The sequence below is a fragment of the Sminthopsis crassicaudata genome, chromosome 6, assembly GCF_048593235.1.
Source record: "Sminthopsis crassicaudata isolate SCR6 chromosome 6, ASM4859323v1, whole genome shotgun sequence".
NCBI lineage: Eukaryota > Metazoa > Chordata > Mammalia > Dasyuromorphia > Dasyuridae > Sminthopsis > Sminthopsis crassicaudata.
The window spans coordinates 193,058,426-193,076,975 of NC_133622.1; the positions used below are offsets into that span (position 1 = coordinate 193,058,426).

At 45.5% G+C, this 18,550-nt stretch overlaps 1 protein-coding gene across 1 annotated transcript; it reads right to left on the reverse strand.

Annotated features, from left to right (window-relative positions):
* Positions 1–933: 933 nt before the first annotated feature.
* Positions 934–18,144, reverse strand: SEMA4F (ssemaphorin 4F). Its single transcript, XM_074274225.1, has 14 exons — positions 17,797–18,144; positions 14,833–14,984; positions 14,295–14,354; positions 13,938–14,036; positions 8,961–9,054; positions 8,687–8,806; positions 8,438–8,589; positions 7,908–8,086; positions 7,331–7,478; positions 6,938–7,160; positions 5,330–5,439; positions 5,016–5,176; positions 3,956–4,014; positions 934–2,562 (listed from the first exon to the last, which is right to left on the reverse strand). Exons 1-14 carry the CDS (start codon positions 17,999–18,001, stop codon positions 1,937–1,939), a joined length of 2,388 nt encoding a protein of 795 aa, XP_074130326.1. The 5' UTR covers positions 18,002–18,144; the 3' UTR covers positions 934–1,936.
* Positions 18,145–18,550: the final 406 nt, after the last annotated feature.

An 18,550-nucleotide genomic window follows, 5' to 3' on the forward strand; every position in this document is an offset into this window, starting at 1 on the left:
CACACACACAATTAGCTATATGACCCTCATCATGTCCCTTAACTTTTCTTATCTTCTGTTTCCCTCTCAACAAAATGATAATAATATTAGTATCTTCCTTACTGGGTAATCGTGAGGATAAAATGAAATACTTGTACAGTGCTTGTAAGCCTCAATGCACTTTGTAAATGCTAATTATATTTTTCTTTGTATTCCTAGAGATCAATACTTGGTACATAAGTGTCCCCAAATGTCCTGGATACAGTTTTAATGAGTAGCTGCTCACATTTCCAATACTTTTAAGATTGTCTTTCTCTTCCCTTCTCTCTTTCTCATTCTTTTTCTCATTCTCTCTCTCTACTCCCTTCTCTCTCATTCTCTCTCTGTTACACACACACACACACACACTACACCTCCAAGTTTCTCAGACCATTTTAATCAATAAAGTTGAATATTCCATAAAAAATATAAAACTTCAAATTCACTTTAGATCATGACTGACAAACATACCCATATCCTGCTTACCCTATCCCATTTTTTTCTATATTCCCACCCCATTTTACCTACTCCCTCACCCTGTCCCCATCCCCCCTTCTCCCTCTCATTTTTCCTTCACCCCTAGATATCCAATTAATCCCCACTATCTCTTTCCTCCATGTCATTGAGCTGGAAATTACCTTAGAGATTACTGAATCCAACACTTTCATTTTACAGATGAAGCAACGGGAGCACTAAGGAGTCTTGACTCACCCAGAATTGGGATTCAAAGCAAGATCCAAATGCTCACCCCCCACTTTCTAGCATTGCTCCCCAGTCCTTTTGTTTTCCTTCCCATGTTTGCGTATTCTCCTTGTTCCCATAATCCCACCCCGGTTCCCAGTTTCCCCTTTATTCATATCCACCCACATTCCCACCCCATTCCCTTCCCTATCAGGGGTCAGCAGGTCACCAAAGTCATACACACAAGAGGTTTATAAAAACATGAAAGTAAGCGGACACACAGGTTGCCCACCCCACCCCCAGAACAGCTGCCAACCACTAGCTTCCCAAGCACAGTGGGCTGGGGGATCGGCCCAGAGGTAAGACGGTAGAGGCGTGGGGGGGGGGGGGCAGAGCCTGGAGTAATGCAGACATCTCCGTAAGCACACAAACACATACACCCACATATGCCAGGCAGACACACATAGCCAGGCTCTTCCATGCATTCTCAAATACATATATGTGGTCTGGGGGGCATACCAGGGACCAGACTCTCAGGACTCCCGTGTCTCAGCACACAGGGGTCCCTCCACCAGGGAGGCAGATAGCACCCTGCCGGTAAATGAGTACCTCCCTCCTTCAGCATCTTACTCACACCACTCAGAGACAGCTCCTTCTTCCTGGTGCCCGACCTCAGGGCCCTGATCTGTAGCTTACACAAAGCCCAGGGCCACTGAGGTCACAGAAAGCTCCTTTGTCCACCATCCCCTTCCTAGGAAAGACAAAAACCTACAGATCCCAAGAGGAGGGATCAGGTTGGAGGACAGAGTCAGTACAGTACATTCATCCGCTCTCTTGATGGATGCTGTCAGGTGAGCTTGAGCCACCTGCAGACTTCTCAAAGTCACTGGTCCCTAGGGATCATAGGATCAGACTCACTGAATATCAGAGCTGGAGAAACAGTACCAACCAGCTGGTCCACCCTCCCCCACTATCATGAAGAAGAAAAGCCTACAAAGGGAAAATTACTTGTCCCAGATCATCCAGGGAAGGCATAGAAGAGTTGATACTCAAACCCAAGTCTTCCAACTCCATTCAGTGCTCCTTCCATGCTGGACTGACCCCAGCAGGCATCTGTGACTAGGGATTATTTCATCCCCAGGGGGTCACTCGGGCCTGGAGGTTACTTGGGGTCCCAAGTGACCTGCTGTGACAGGCCCCAACAGTCTCTTGCGCCAAGTAGTCACTCAGCACCTCTCTAGATGGACGTCTCATCACATGTGGCCAGTGGTGCTGTGGTCAGCAGGATGTGAGCTTGATTTGGGCCTGAATGGGAGTCCCGTAAGAAGGACGGCGGGTAGCCGTTGAGGTTGCCGCCCCTTTTGGCCACAGCCAAGGCCAGTGGGAGCCGCTCATCTTCTGGGGAGGGTGATGGGGAGGGAGGGTCATGGCTGCAGCTTGTGGTCCCAGATGGAGGGGCCCCCAAGTCCAGCCCCACCTTGTTTCTTGCCAAGAGCTCCTGCTGCCGGTGTCGCTGACGCTGCCGGCCAAGCAGGAGCAAGATCAGAGTGGAAGCCACTGCTCCCAAGATAAAGCCAGCCAGCCCAGATCCCACAATTCGGCCACGGCCCTGGGGCTCCCCCCAAAACAAGTGATAAGTAGCCACCACTTGAGTGGTTCCCCCCTCCTGGCATTCACAGGCATAAGTTCCCAGGGAGCCCTGTGTCACCAACACCTCCAACCCGTCCAGCCGAGGAATCACAGCATCTTCGATGAGACCCCCTGGCCGGTGCCAGACACAGGTTGCCCAGGCTGATCGTGGGGAACACGGCAAGACCACATGGGCAGCTGGGACCACAGGAACCTCCAAGATGAGAGGAGGTGCTGAAGAGAGACAGGGGAGCAGGTAGAGCCAATTAGGTGCCAAATCTTTACCTACTATTCCCCAGAATTCCAACCCCATGCTTTCCAAATGTCTATAGGACATATCCTCCCAGGATGCTATAGGGGCTCATTACATTCAAATTCAACATAATTACCTCATCATCTTCCTTACCCTAGTTCCTCATCCCCATTTCAATAAGTAGTGCCCTCATTATTATTATTATTATTATTATTATTTATTTATTTATTTTTTGCTGAGGCAATTGGGGTTAAGTGACTTGCCCAGAATCATACAGTAGGAAGTATTGAAGGTCTGAGGCTGGATTTGAACCCAAGTCCTCCTGACTTCAGGGCCGATGCTCTATCCACTGTGCCATCTAGCTGCCCTGTAGTGACCCCATCTTTATAAGCACCAGAACTCAAAGCCTTGTTATCTTTGAGTCTTCGCTCTTCTTCACCCCACCCCTGAAGAACATAAGTTCTTAAATCCGACTGATTTTAAATCCTACCACAACCTCTCATATCTGTTTCGTCTTCACTCATACTTAATATCACCCCTTACCTGGACTCTCATAACACCCTCTAAAGAGGTTTTCCTACTTCTACTCTCTCCTCCTCCTTTATACACACTTTCTAAGTTATCTTCCTAACACACATTACCTCTACCTTCAATATCTCTCCACTCTCTACCAAATAAAGTATATAAACTTTGGATACTGGCATTTGAGAATCTACACAACTTGGATCTGTCCCACCCTTCTCTCAAATTATTATCCTCCCTGAACTTTGTCTTCCAGACCAAATGGATCACTCTCTCTGTCCTATTCTCATAGCTCTTTTCCTCATATCCTTGCTTTTGTATCCCAGACCTTTATTGGACTCTTCCAACCCCCACAGAAACTCCTATTGTTTAGATTCCTTTCTCATTTAAGCTCAAATTCAGTTGTCTTCTCTTCCAGGAAGCCTTCCATGGCCCTTTCCTCCCATTTCCATTAAGAGAGATCTTCCCTTCCTCTAAATCTTACAGCTCTTTGCTTGGACTTCTCCTAGCATCCACTCTACTATCTCCTATATCAAAGTGACTTGGGTCCTTGGTTTTCCCCCTGTTGTATTGTAAGGCACCTCAGGTCTGAGCCTGTGTAATAGCTATTCTTGTATCCCTTAAAGACAAACACCGCTTAAGAACATTTGTTGAACTGAACTGAGAGAACTTAGTCAGAGAAAAATTAGGACAGGCAATAAGACCAAGGAAAGAAATGAAGTTAAGACAAATGAAGGTCATTTCCAGTCTATGAGTTCATAAGTGGCACTAACATTTAGCAACCCTTCAAACAGGTCCAAAACTAAGGCTTCTACTTTCCTTCCTTTCCTCCCGTCCTTCAGCCACACATACCTCCAGCTTCCTTGGGGCAAAGAGAGGATGCATTTCCCAATTCAATGTCTTGGAGCAGCCTAGAATCAGAATAAAGCTCAGTTTAAAAAAAACAAACAAATCATGGACCCCTCTTTTGTTCCCATCATCTCCTTTATTACTCCTACTACTTCATCAGCCCTCCAAACTCCCAATTATCTTCCACTACTTCCCACCACCCTCTATCATTATTCTCCATCATCATCTCCTAACATTTCCCTATTATACTATCATTATCTTCCAACACTTCTGTTATTTCTGTCACTCCACTGTCATTCCTCAACTTTGTCCTATCATTACTCATTAATACTCTATTATCCTATCCCATCATCACCTCCTCATCACCTCTCAAAACTCTCAACCATTTCCCATTATTTTTTCTACTACTGCAGCCTTCACAATTCTTCTACTACCACCACTCATATTGCTTTTTTATTAATCTTTTCCATCATCATCTCTCAATAATTTGTCACTCTTAATCCATAATTAGCAGCTCTTAAATTCCTTTCATTCCCTCAATAATCCTTGATATTTCTTTTATTATCATATATTAATTATTAAGATATTATCATTATCATATATTATATCATATAATATCATTATCATATGTTAATTTTCCTCCCATAATTACCTTTTCATTACTCAATAATTCCCTATCTTTCTTCCACCCCCTCCCAAATCACCTTCTTCTATCTCCCCATGACGACCCCAATTTTCCCCATGTTCCTCAATAGCTAAAATTTGTGACCTTCATTCAAAAATCACTATTAAGCAGAAAGTAAACAGACCTAGGAAAAGGTCTTGCCTAAGAAAAGCTTAATTTTGACATAGATAGTACACCTGTGGGAAGGGGATGACAGACATATACTCTAGAGGAACAGAGACAACAGACAGACGGACTAACCAATAGAGAAGAGATGTGAGACGGAGAGCTTGGCTGACAGACGGGGCAGAGAAAAGAGACATCACACTGGAAGGGCAGAGGTGACGGACAGAGACATGCTGACAGGATAGAGAAACTCAGAATTCAGGTCACGCTCACCCCTCGCCTGCCCCAATGTGGGTAACACAAGCCTTGAGCCTGGAGCTCCAAGCACAGGCTGGGTCTCGGGCCAGGATGCACTCTCTGCAGCTCCACAGACGCCCACAGTTTGTGATGTTTACCTGTGTCACCTCAGAGCCAGAGCCAATCAGGAGCCAACCCTGAGGAAGAAGCAGGGAAAATGGAAAATGGTCCAACCCCAATTAGTCATAAGCCAAGATGCCTCCTCCATCACAGTCATCAGACAACCTCCCTCAGGGTTCATAGGCAACAGCCATTCCCCTACGGTCTGCTGAACACTAGAGGCAACTCACATCATGCAGCTGGAGAGTTTCAACTGGTTGAGGCTCCAAGAATAACGTCAGGTCCTCAAGGATGCTGAGCTGAGAGCCAATCCGTACTGCTCGGTGCAGGTGTCCATCTCCTGGGGAACAGGTGGGGGCTAGAACACCACTATGTGTGTTGTGTGTGAGCATTTGCCTCTGTGATACTGTGCGGTACAGACACATAGCTATGTATGACCATGTCACCCTGGGGGTATTTACACACTCCAGGTGACCTTCTACCTTATCAGATGGATCTCTCCATCAAGATCATCTCCTTATCATGTGGATAGCTACGGCTGCCCTGTAAAAGCATGATTAAGCTTGGACTACTGCAGTGAGCTCTTTAATGGTTCCCTCTCGGTACCAATCCATCCTCCATGAATCTGGCACAGTTATATTCACAAAACACAGATCTGACCATGTCATTCAATCTGCTACTCAAGAAGCTCAGGGGTTCCTTATTGCTTCTAGGCTCAAAGACAAATTCTTTTGTTTGGCATTTAAAGTTCATCCCATGGGGCAGCTAGGTGACGCAGTGCATAGAGCACCAGCCTTGAATTCAGGAGGACCCGAGTTCAAATCTGTCTCAGACACTTAACACTTCCTAGCTGTGTGACCCTGGGCAAGTCACTTAACCCCAGCCTCAGGAAAAATAAATAAATAAATAAAGTTCACTCCCAGTCTCCACCTTACCTGATGCATTATGACTCTATGGTAGCATCAACAGGCCTACTGTGTGTTCCTCATCCAATCCAATCGGCTCTCAGCTCTCTGCCCTTGCTGATCATTAGCCATTTTAGAATGCATGTGCCATCGCCACTACCTTTTAAAGAGGGGCTGGCTTCCCTCAAGACCCATATGAGGGGCAGTTAAGTGGCAGAGTGGATAGAGCACCAACCCTGAAGTCAGGAGGACTCGAGTTCAAATCTGATCTCAGACACTTAACACTTCCTGGCTGTGTGACCCTGGGCAAGTCACTTAACCCCAGTTGCCTCAAAAAAAAAAAAAAAAAAAAAAGACCCACCTTTCCTGATTTCCCCAGTTGCCAGCCCTCCCCACTGAAATGACTTTTAGCTGACTTTTTTTTTCTTGCTGAGATAATTGGGGTTAAGTGACTTGCCCAGGGTCACGTATAGCTGACTTTTTTTATATTCTATATTTACTTATGTATGCATGTTATTGTTTCCTCCCATAGAATGTAAGCTCCTCGAGGTCAGGGACTGTCATGTTCATCTTTGTAGCTCCAGCACTGGGCATATGGAATAAACTTAAGAAATGCTTGAATAACCAATTGACTCCAGAATATAGAACTATGATCAGTTGGGGAGAGGGTGGGAAGAGGAGCTGCAGAGAGGCAGATTTTGGCTCATCTTAAGGACAAACTTTCTAGTGACTAGAGCTTTTTAACAGTGACTCTTTCATGAGTCAGTGAGTTGCCTGGAATCAGAAATATTCAAACAGAAGATGAAAGTTGTCATAATGGGCATTGCTCCTCAAATGAAGACACTCTGCCTAGATGTTGACTAGATTCTGACTAGAAGACTAGCTGCTCTGAGGTCCCTTCCAAGCCTGAGATTCTAGCATTCCAGGATTCACCTGTCCCCAGGTAGAGTACATCATACTCTTCTCCCAACAAGCTTGTCACTCTATGGGCTGCAATCCGGTGATAGACTGTGTTGGAAGTCATCAGCAGGGGTTGGCCATCAACAGGAGAAACTGGCTGGTCCATAAGAGGGTGGTCCCGAACAAAGGTAAGAACTCGGTCAGGAAGAGAAAGTGATGAGCCAAAGCCTTGCAGTTTCATTTGGTTGGTTATGCACTGGGGAGTGGAAAGTGAAAGGGAAGAAGTATGTGAAAGGACTAGAAAGGGATAGGTACTAGGGGTAAGGAAAGGCCTGGGGGGATCCCTGAGGGACTTACAGGGATATTCTCTGCAGAGAGTCCCAAGCCTCTCCTGCCTTCCCCTCTTCCATCTCCTTCTAGACTCACCATTCCAGGCCTGGGCTGGGGGACATCACTGTCCATCACAGGCATTCCCCTATTGCAGTCGTGCTTGAATTCCCTAAATGGGCCACTCATTGAAGACCGGATATCTTGGGGATGGAAGGCACAGATGGCAGAAATGGCAACCCCATCCCTAAGGAACAAGATGCCAAGAAAGCCAAAGGTTAGGGTGCTGAATGGGGACGACCTATCCCTAGGTAAAGGAGTTGGAATGTGGAAATAGTTTTGAGTTCAGATATTGTATGGAAAGTGATTAGGGACAGAGATTCTGACAAAAGCATGGGATAGGGAAGGGGAACTTGGAGAAAAAAAAATCTGAAACAAATTGCTGGAGACAAGAAAGCATTACACTTTTTTATAAAAAATATACTTAGATCTACAAAAGTACTTAGAGATCATTTAGTTTAACTTTATTTTATAGAAATTGAGACCCAGAGGTGTTAAGCTGCAGTACACTTGCAGTAAATAGTAGATTCAGGATTCACACCCAGAGCCTTCAATTCAAATCCATGATTCTTTCTACTGTACCCTGCTATTTTCCCCTCAATACCTCCCTCCTCACCACTGGGAGGAGAAGACCCCATAGAAAAGGGGAACCCCTTTGCCAGGCGTCAGTCGCAAGGCTGTCACATCCTGAAGGATGCTGGAGGTTCGGCCATGGGTCGGCCCTGGACACAGCAGCTCAGCTTTCAGAAATGTTGTCCACCTTCGCTGGAGGGTTTTCAGACCACCGAGGTCTCCCTGAAGACATAGATTATTTGGAGTCAGCAGTAATGGAGGGGGTAACCTCAGATTTCTTCATCTCAAGGTGAGACACATGGAGAAGTCAACTGTCCAATACCCCTACCCAGACTTCCCACTTTCAGGACTAGGAAAGCAAAAATGGAGAAAGATTGTACGTCAAGGTCAAGATGAGGAGGCAAGAGTAACAGCAACCAAAGTAATTAAGGGGGAAGAAGAGCAATGCCCCCACAGACCCTCCATTCCCAGGATAGAATGAAACAGGGCAAAGAGAGAGGAAGAGGTTGAGAGTTATAGGAAATGCTGAAGAAGGGGCTTTGAGAAGATGGTTAGAGCAGAAAGAAACCTCACCGCACACACACGAGCCACACGTGGGACCTTTATTGGCTGATACACATCAGAGTCTCGAGCCACCTCCGTGAAGAAGAAATAAATTTCGGTGTCTCCATGCTCCTCCCCCCAGTCGGCTGGGCTCAGGGATATAGCTGCCACAAACCTTGGAGCTAGGGAGATAGGAGACTTTAGATACCATGCCAGGACACACCAGTGCCCTTCTTCCACCTCAAAGGGCTCCTAGATCTCCTTCTGCTGTTTCCCTACCATTTAGCCAGGCTGGTGTGACCTCTGTCCGGATCCGCTCTTCAGCTGGGCCTATGGCCCGAGAGATAATTGGCTCTGTCCCCAGAAAATTATTCATGCTGGCAGCATATAGGACGCCCCCTAAAGAAAAACAAATGGGGAGACTGGAAGTAAAGATGTTATGTGGAAATAGATTGAGGTCAGATATTGTATGGAGAGTGATTAGGGACAGACATTTCTTCAGAAGAATGTGGGAGAGACAAATAAATCTTGGAGCACTCTGCCCCCCACTTACCAGTCATCACAGCAGCCGACCGCTGGGTTGGCTCAAAAGGGCATTTCCCTCGGCCACTTTCTAGCCTTTCAACCTGATGGAAACTGGATACATCCTATGATCCAGAGAGAGGTGACAAGACCACATTGGAATCAGTGAGGGAGGGTCAACATAGGAGATCAGCATAGGGGGTCAGAGAAAGCACAGGTCAAAGTCCAGTCAAGGCATTAGTGACAGAGCTGGTCAATGTTAGGTTATGGGGAGGGCATAAGGAAAGGTTTGTCTTGGGGCTTTCAAGCCCCCAGTATAAAAGTTACAGGAAAAGATCAACTTGGGATGACAGAGCATCAAGAGTCATTGGGAAAGAGAAGTCAATGCAGGAGGAGTTAATAGAGAATCAATAGAAATTACCCTCAATTCTTCCCTTTTCTGAGGGTTTCCTCTATCCCTACACTGCCCTCCATGTCCCTTAAGAAGCCCTGCCCAAGTAATTTTCCTCTATACAGGAAGAACATGAAGTCTGGGGCTTTCTTCTGAACACCATCATGAATTTTCATTCATGGCCCTTCCATGAACCTTCTCTTCCCATAGAGGAAATGGGAAGGAGAGTCAAGGTGAGTATATAGGGGAGGGAGATCAAGAAGATTAGGAGCTTTAACCAAAAGGCTAATAAATGTGTAGTTTGGATATCAAACTATTGGGTAAGTCTCCCAAGAATCAAGAAAGAGAAGAAGAGATTGGGCAGAGCTAAGAAGGATAAGACAAGAGCAACTTATTGAGACTCCAAAGCACTCTTTTTGAAAATAATCTTCCTCAAACCTCAAAAAATTTCAGCTTTTTTCAGAAAAAAAATGCAAACTTCTTGGCCTAGCATTCAAGACTTTCCAAAATCAGACTCGTTTATTTTCCTGGAAATTTCACACTTCTCTTTCCTCAGCCAAACTGAGGTCCATGCTGTTCCTCAATATCACCCTGCCTTCTCCCACCTCAGAATATTAATACCGACTGTCCTCCACGCTTATAATGTGCTTCTGCATCTCTACTTGTTTAAATCCTTCTCTTCAAGGTCTAGCTCAAGTATTATCTCTTCCATGAAGCTTTCCCTGAATCCCCTCCTCTGATAAGCTGAAATCAATCTCTTCTCACTTAAGCTGCACTGAGGCCTTTTATGGGAAACCAGTCTCATCTTTGACCCACTTATCTGTGTAAATGTTAGATTTCTCTCCTCCAATTGTAAGCTCTTTGAGGATAGTGACTTTTCCCCACAACCTTAATATATAACAGGCATTTAACAACTGTCTGTAAAATTGAATTAAAATTTTTCATAATTCTAAGCCATTCCTGACTTATCATTTTGGCCCTATCTGTAAAGTCCTCAGGAATTCTGAGACAAGATATATAGCTGGAGAGGACATTAGACATTGAGTCTGAATGACCCTACATTCAAATTATACTTCATATACTTGCTAGCTGTATGACTCTGGATAAGTCTATTTATTAATCACTGCCTGCTTCAGTTTCTTCATCTGTAAAATGAAGGGACTGGCCTCTGGTCTCTGGGCTTCCTTTCTAATTCTAAATCCATGATCCTGCAATCCCTTCAGGGACAATGGGCTTAATTTGGAACAGAAAAAAAAAGGATAGGAGCAAGAAGCTGTGATAGCCAGCTCCCATTGAACAATAAGTGGGAGCAAGATGGAGCAAGGATCCTTTTGGGATGGGAGTCAAGCATCCACACCTTCACTTCACACCACTCCCATGACTACGGCCTTAGTTCCAGTCCCTTATCTTTTATCTAGTCTCTTGCTTACAGCTAGCTACCTTACACTGGCACTGTTATATTAGTCTCCTGAAAAGTTAGATTGCCCTCCTCTAATTCTGTATGCTACTAAAAGAAAAACCTGGCTTCCTATCCTGCCATTGACACTTACTAGCTATTTGATCCTGAACAAATTATTTTACTTCTCCAAATCTCAATTTTCTCATTTGTAAAACTGCTATGGGGTACTTGTGAGTTTATCTTTCATATTATAGAAATGCATTATTCTTTCTAAGTCACAATTCTGATCATGGTCCTTTCTTGTTAAAAAACAAAACAACAACAACAACAACAAAAAACCCTTCAGTATCTCACTAGTACCCCCCCATAAAGCTTTAAATGCTTCAGTTTGATATTTGAGGTCTTCGCTTCCTAATCTAATCTATCTTTCTATCTAAGACTATTCTCCAATACAAACTCTATGTATACTCAGCCATTCTAGGCACTTTCTAGTTCTCTAGGTATTTTCTGCTCTTTTCCATCTAAACTTCTACCAGAAATTCCCTGACACCATGCAAAGCAACCTTAAAGGGCAGCTAGACCAATTCTTACCAGTAGTTCGTACCCCCTTCTCTCCAAGAGTTCCAATATGGTGTCACATAAATTGCTAGTACATGGAAACTGATTTTCCCATTAATAACCCATTATACTCAGGGACAACAATCATTGTTAGGATTTTTTTCCTGATACTAAACTGAAATTTGCCTCCTTATAATTACCATCCTCTTTTTCTCCTAATTCTGCCCTCTGTGGTCAAGGAGAACAAGTCTTCCACATTATCTACACTTTTCAGATATTTAAACAGGAATCACATTTTCTCTATAAAGTCTTCTCTCCTCCAGATTAAGGCATCTTACTACCTTCAATTAGCTTCCACTCTCCTTCCCATTCTATCTATCTCTCTTGGAGTGAACCCCAGCTTAGAGTTCTAAAATATGTTATCCAGAATTGGCCACAATATTCCATATAATCTAATTTTCCTTTGCCTTGGTCAGGCCCTATTATTATCCCTCTGTGCTGACTCACATTGAGCTTAGAGGTTATTAAAAGCCCGGAATCTTGTTCATATGAAGTGCTATCTAGTCACATTTCCTTTACCTTGTCCTTATATGGTTATTAGGGTTTTTAAATCCCATATATAATACTTCACAAACTTCAGCTCATTCTAGTATTTAAGCTTCCACAATATTCTACCAGGACTGGGAAGTTCTTTTCTTGGATTTCTTTGGTTATATGTCTTTATATCCATCTTTTCCATAAGTCCCTTTCATAGCCGGATTCCTCAAAGAGCTGCCTATGCAGTCACATCCACCTTTTCAGATGCCCTTCAACCATCTTCTTCCTTATGAATATTTGTTATTACATCATCAAAATTTCAATTTTAAGAACTTCCTATGCCTCTTGAGTTGATTTTTCTTTCAGTCTCTGGCAATGGGATTACAGAATCCCATGAAAATACAGATAAGTGGCAGCCAAAAGGAACAAATTCCTAAATCGAGTTGGACAATAGAAGTGACCTGAAGGCTTTACAAGCCCAGAAGTAAATGTAGGAGAGCATGCATTGTCAAATGACTCCTCAGTTTACAGTGGCAAGGCCAGTATATAAACAGGAATTAAGATCAACTATGGGCACAAATGAAAATGATGATGCAGTTCCTAAAGGAATTTTTTTTTGCATTTATATGTATGTACATGCATATGTATGTAAACATCCATGAATTTACATTCATTGGTATTAATATTTATTAACATTCTTTTTTCCCATCTCAAAGACATTAAGTTAAATGGCTAGAAGATATAGTAGAAAGAATACTATGCTTGGGGTCCAGGGACTAAGGTTCAAATCTAGCATCTGCTATTTAAAATCTGTATTATCTCAGGCAGTTCCCTTTTTTTTGTTCTACATTTTCCTCTGCAGAAAAAGGACAGCTCTAAATTATATCATCTAAGCTAGTAGGATCTCCTGAAGGCATGGGAAGACAACCAGCACATACTTTTGCAGCCAGCCAAGAAGGGCTTGAGAGAACTTATCTATTTAGCAAAACAAAATAGTTATAGACCTGAATACATTAATGAGTGGCTTAGAAGCCAGGAAACAAAGTCTAAGAATAACAGGAAATAATAAGGTTGAGAATGGATGGTAATAGAAAGAGGAAGCCACAGCATTTTCAAGTTGAATGGCCCTTTCAGACCATCCAGGTAAATGAAGAGGTAGTTGTCACTGATGTAGAGGAAGAAAAGTGACCTCAAAAAAGACGGCCAAACCAGGATACTGCTAGTAAGGCTTGAGGATCTTCCTAGAGCTGGACTTGACATGCTAGGCATGACTTCCGATCATCTTTGCTGAACTACTACATATTCAAAGATCCTTTACTCAAGAAAGAAAGCTTTTCTTCTTCCCTTGTATCATTGTCACACAGGATGACTAATATCTCTCCTTTGAGGTATTATATTAGTTCTGCCTGAAGCAAGGAAACAAGAATGAGCAATCAAATAGAAGGCAGAAAATATACCAGATTTAGGCTCAATTCAAGAGAAATCTTCCTTTAAAAAATCTTTTCAAAGGTGGAATGGGATATTCGAGATAGGAAATGCTCCAGTACAAGTTTAATAGATATTTCTAAGTTGCCTTCCAGTGCTAAGAGGTTATGCTCTGATGTCTTTGTGTTCTTTTACTTGAATACTGACAGGTTGGGTTAATGAAAAGAATACTCCTCCTTGGAGTAACTTGGGTTCAAATCTGAGTTTGTTCCTACACTATTTATACTTTATGCACATATCTAAGTTTAGGCATAAGACATATACTTGACCATATAACAATGGCAAGTTAATTAAGATTTCTGACTAAACTGAGGACTGATTACTTTGAGCAGGGGCATGGCATGGACATGGACCATGGGAGTAAAGTGAAGATGGAAGATTTGGCAAATGGGAGTGAGAAAAGGACACAGGAATAAAAGTATAATGATAAGGTCACTGGCTTTTGAAGGCTTACCCTATCATTAATTCTATATACTCAGTAACCTTAACCTCTATGACCATCCCATCCTATGTTGTCCCTGTGTCTCCCACATTTCTCCCAAGCACAGATCACAATGACTCCATATTCTCATTACACCCTCATCCCTTTCCCATGCATCCCTCCCTTCCATATATTCCCTCTATATCCAGTCACTCACAATGATCCCGCACTGTGGGTCGAAGGCAAAGGTACCGCACGTGAGAAGGTGAGAGGCGTTGACCATGGCAAGAATTCGAATGTAATTATGACAATCAGCCTGGGAATCAAATTTGTCAAACAAAGACAGGGGATCAGAGAGGTCGTGGTAAACTTGGAAGCACAGAGATTTCAAATAGAGTCAGCAATGGTGAGAAACAGCTGGGGTTGGAGAGGGTGAGGGATGGAAAGGGTACCCAGGACATCAGTGTTGGGGGGGAGGGTGGTCAATGACTGAGTCCAGTGGGGCTGAGTCCATTGTGGAAGTATAAAATATGTTCAGGCCAAAGTGTAGGATTGAAGGTTAGTTTATACTCACCTCCTTCTTGCCCTTCTTTCTGCAGCTCTGTCTGTGGGCTTCAGGCACTGGCCAGTCAATCTGAGGAAGATTTAGGAGTAATCACCCTGTTCCTTAGACTTCCTAATATTTCTTTACATGGCCTTTTGGGACTAGATCAGAGTAGGGGAAATGGGCAAAAAATCTTGGAATTTGGGCTCTGAGGAGCCCCCCCCAAGGAAACAGAGTGCTATGCTTTCCAGCATCCCTAGGAGCCCCCTCCAAGTTAGCATGCATATTCTCAGCAGCATTTCATGGGGAAACATTATATAAATATGGGAAACATTAGGTATAGATATAGATATAAAACTCTCGTTCCCCCAACCTCCATCCCTTCCAGTTTGCCAAGACCTCCTTTCAGCACGATAATCTATCTAATGCCTTTTGATCAGCATGAATCTCCCTGTTACACTGACTCTTCCCTCCACAGTGACTCACTGACCAGCAAGAAGCCCCACCACACAACAGGGAGCTTTTACATTCCCTGAGAGCTAGATTCTCCCTCATGTCCATCTCTCACCTTTTGGGCTCTCCCCTCTGTGAGAGGTAGGGGCAGAGCAAAAATGGCATCTCGGGCACCAACATAAAGTGTATTGGAAACAGGATCCACAAGGAGGACGGTGTAGTTTTGGGTTGAAGGGGCAGAGAACCGGGTGAGGAAAGGGTCCGACTCTAGAGAGGAAAGAGGAATTAGGAGGTAGAGGAAACATCTTCAGTCGGATAAGACCAGCCCCATCCTATCTGATTGACATACAGAGAATAGCCCAGTGTTCAATTCTTTCTTTATATTCCTTGGTAATCTTCATTATGTATAGATATGACAATGTCATGCCTCTTTTCAAAGCTATTTCCCATAGCTCAGACTCCTCGGTGTAGAACTGAAGGATTCCCACAATCTATTGCCATCTTTAGCCTAACCCCATAGCACTCTATTTTCCATGTACTGTATTGTACAGAGTCCAGTTCATGAAATACACTGTGCACTTCCTCTCTTACACTGTTCTTTATGAAATTTCCCCCACCCTTCACCTGTTGAGATAATGTTGGTAAAGCACTTAGCCCAGTGCCTGGCACATTTAGAAATAATGGCACTTAAGAAATGTTTGTTCCCTTCCCTTCTTCTTCCCCTTTGAATTCCTACTCAAACACTACCTCTGCCACAAAGCCTTCTCTCCTCTCCCCGTTGTTAGCAATGACTTTTCCCTTCAGAACTCATGCAGCATATTCATTTTGCTTCTCTCATATACTTGTCTTGCTGAGTTCTGTATGTCTCCAATTCTCCCACAACACTGTAAATGCCACAAAAGAAGAGCTTATACTAATCACAATAGCCTGGAAACAGTAAGCACTTAATGAATATTTATTGAATTAACACATTTGTTGAATAAATGTTAACTGCCTGTGGAGTCTTTAGGTACAATTGAGTATGTATGCTGTTCCCAGGTGCAAAAAAAAAAAAAAAAAAAAAAAAAAAAAAAAAAAAAAAAAAAAAAGCAGAGAAGCACAGAATTCAGCAAATTATCCCGACAATTGCATAGCTCTCTATTAAAAATAAAAGCATAAATACTTATTCATCTCTAATTTCTCCTCCTAAGCAGTGTGGTACACTATAGGAAGCAAATTTAAAGAAATATGCTAAGGTGAGTATTAAATGCCTTCTCTCATTAAACCATTCATTATTATTATTTGCTATTTAATCTAGCTCCAGAGTAAAAAGAGTTATTAGTCACTAGCCACTGACCACAGTGTTGTTCCCTAGGAGCCCCATAGCAATCTGTTTTGCAGCTCTCCAATATCCCAATTAAGTAACATTGGCTATTACAGTTATGACCTTTTCTTAACTCCCTAAACTATAACTCTCATAAATCCCAAGTAAGGGACTATTTACCTAAATGACTATCTCCCGCAGTGATGGGGTTCTCTTCAGGCACATCTGTTCATAGGAACATAGGAAACCAAATGTTTATTGAGTGGATGTAACTTAAGAGAACCCTTGAGCTTCCTCCCCATGGTTTTGGGGGGTTGTTCCCTCCCCCACACTGAGGAGTTGTGCTTGCTTGGGCCGCTCGGGTCCACTCCAGACATAATACAATAACAAGGCTCATTCATCTTCCTCTGTATACCTGAATTATGTCCCTGCTTGTGGCTTCTTGCTTCATCTGGACCTGCAGGCACTGACCATGGTCTGACTGCCTAGATGCCATATCTGGGCTTTTTCTTTCTGTTTTAGCTTAAAACTGCAGCTTTTCCCTCTGCATTCACAGCACCTGCATCCTCCACCTACACAAGGGATGCCGAGATGATAGGCCCTCGCTCACGCCCCATTTTCTCCCCCATGTATCTGCGCAGTTTCCAGGCCTGGCCCCATCGGCCCGGCCCTGCCCCACGGCCACCTCTGACCCAGTGCTAACTCTAAAAACCAGACGGTAAAGAGGGGGACTGCCCCCAGGTTCTATGTACACATGGCATAGCTGCCTCCCTCCCTTCCTTTCAAACCAAAGGAAAGATTCTCCCCTAGCTCGCCTTACTCTAACGCCCCTTTCCCCAACAAGCTTTGGAACTCGTTAAGGCTGGAAAACTTATTTTGCTGAGCATTATGTAAGAGGGTTCATTAATAAGCCTAGCACCTCCCAGTCCTTTACAACCTCGGAGAAGAGGGCTTTTTTACTGCTGCATAAGGGGTGGGATCGGGGAACGGAAGGTTTGCGGGCCAGGAGTGGGGTGTGGATAGGGGTCCTAGAGAGGAATGCGGGAGAGCCCAGCATGGCCAGGGACAAGGATGCTAAGGGAATAATGCCGGGAGAAGGAAAAGCGGAGACAGAGATGAGTGGGAGGGGAGGATTCGGGAGGGAGGAGGGGGTCTCCCACACAGGGACTGGAGACGTGGGGAGGGGCACGGACGGCTATGATGGGTATGCGGGGGGGGGGGCACGGATGGAAGAATTCTTGATTCAGGAGAGGTGGGCGTGGGGGAGGGAATTCTGAGCGGCGCAGGGAGGGGGGACTGTGGGCAGCAGAGGGGTGGGGGTGGGGCACAGGCAATCCCCTGTTTAAGAGAAAAGGGTTTTTAGGAAAAGAAGGACGGGGAATCTCCCCGCTCAGGGGGCGGGGGGGGCGGAGGGAGGGTGGGAACATGTTAACTGGGAGCTCTCTGTACACGAAAAATACACACACATATATATACGGTTTGTAAACCTATGGATGAGGGAGTTTCCAGATCAATAGAAAGGGCAGTGAGAACGGGAGCGCGGGTATTCCCGGCTCCGGGGAATGGTGGAGAACCTCCGGGTGAGGGAGTTCCCTGTTTAGGTGCAAGCACGGGGAGGGGGGGGGGAATTGGAGTCAGGGGAGCTCCCCGTCCGAGCAAAGGGAGGCAGGGGCGGGAGCAGAGATGGGAGACCGAGGGGAGTCGGTGCCGGGGGGATCGCTGACCGCGGAGGGCCGGGCGGGGCAGGGAGGGCGGCGGCGCAGCACCTGCTCTTACCCGCGGCTGTCAGCGACGTCCTGGGCACCGAGTACAGCAGGCGTCCGAGCCGGGGTCCGCTCCAGGCGCGAGCAGAGGCGCAGCTCACCAGCAGCACCAGCACCTGCAGCGCGGGGCAGGGCGCGGCCCACACGGAGGCGGGAGCGGGGGCAGCAGCGCGAGGCTGCTCGCGGCCCGGGCGGGGCCGGCCGGGGGACACCCGCATCCCGATCGGCAGTCCGCCAGCCCTGGGTCCTCCCGCGGCCGCTGCGGCGGGCCCCGTAGCGCCGCCTCCCGGCTTCAGCCTCGAGCTCCGCCCAGCGCCAGGTCCGGCTCGGCCCGGTTCGTCCGTCCTCCGCCCCGCCCGCACCAGACCCTGGTCGTGCTTGTGGGGCAGAGTTCGGCCCGCGGGCGGCGCTTGGGGCAGATACCGGGTGGGAGCTTAAGCTAAATTCTGAACGACAGCCTTGGCCCCGCCCCCGCAGGTGGCGCAGTGGGCACGCCCCTGGAAGACAGCCAATAGAGAACCGCCTCTCCTACGTCAGCCAATTGAGGCCGGCAAGAGGAAGGCAGGGCTCCCTGTGGGCGGGGACTGAGGCAGGTAGAAGCTGGGTGCAGCCCAGGTGGCAGACCTAGCTCGGGTCTAGGCAGGAGAGCCTGCGAAGATAAAGGAGCCCGTCCTGGTCTTCACAAAGACAATCCCGGGGCTGTGCAAGGAGGAAAATCTGGGATTCTGACCGCGGGGCTGGACCCAGGCAGGAGAGCATTTCCACTG

Excerpts from the sequence above, each read along its gene's own strand:
- SEMA4F (XM_074274225.1), bottom strand. The coding sequence starts at position 18,001 with ATGCGGGTGTCCCCCGGCCGGCCCCGCCCGGGCCGCGAGCAGCCTCGC. Across the intron at positions 14,037-14,294 it reads GAAAGAAGGGCAAGAAGGAG|GCTGATTGTCATAATTACAT; the intron begins GTGAGTATAAAC and ends TTTGATTCCCAG. Across the intron at positions 8,590-8,686 it reads CACACCAGCCTGGCTAAATG|CTCCAAGGTTTGTGGCAGCT; the intron begins GTAGGGAAACAG and ends CTATCTCCCTAG.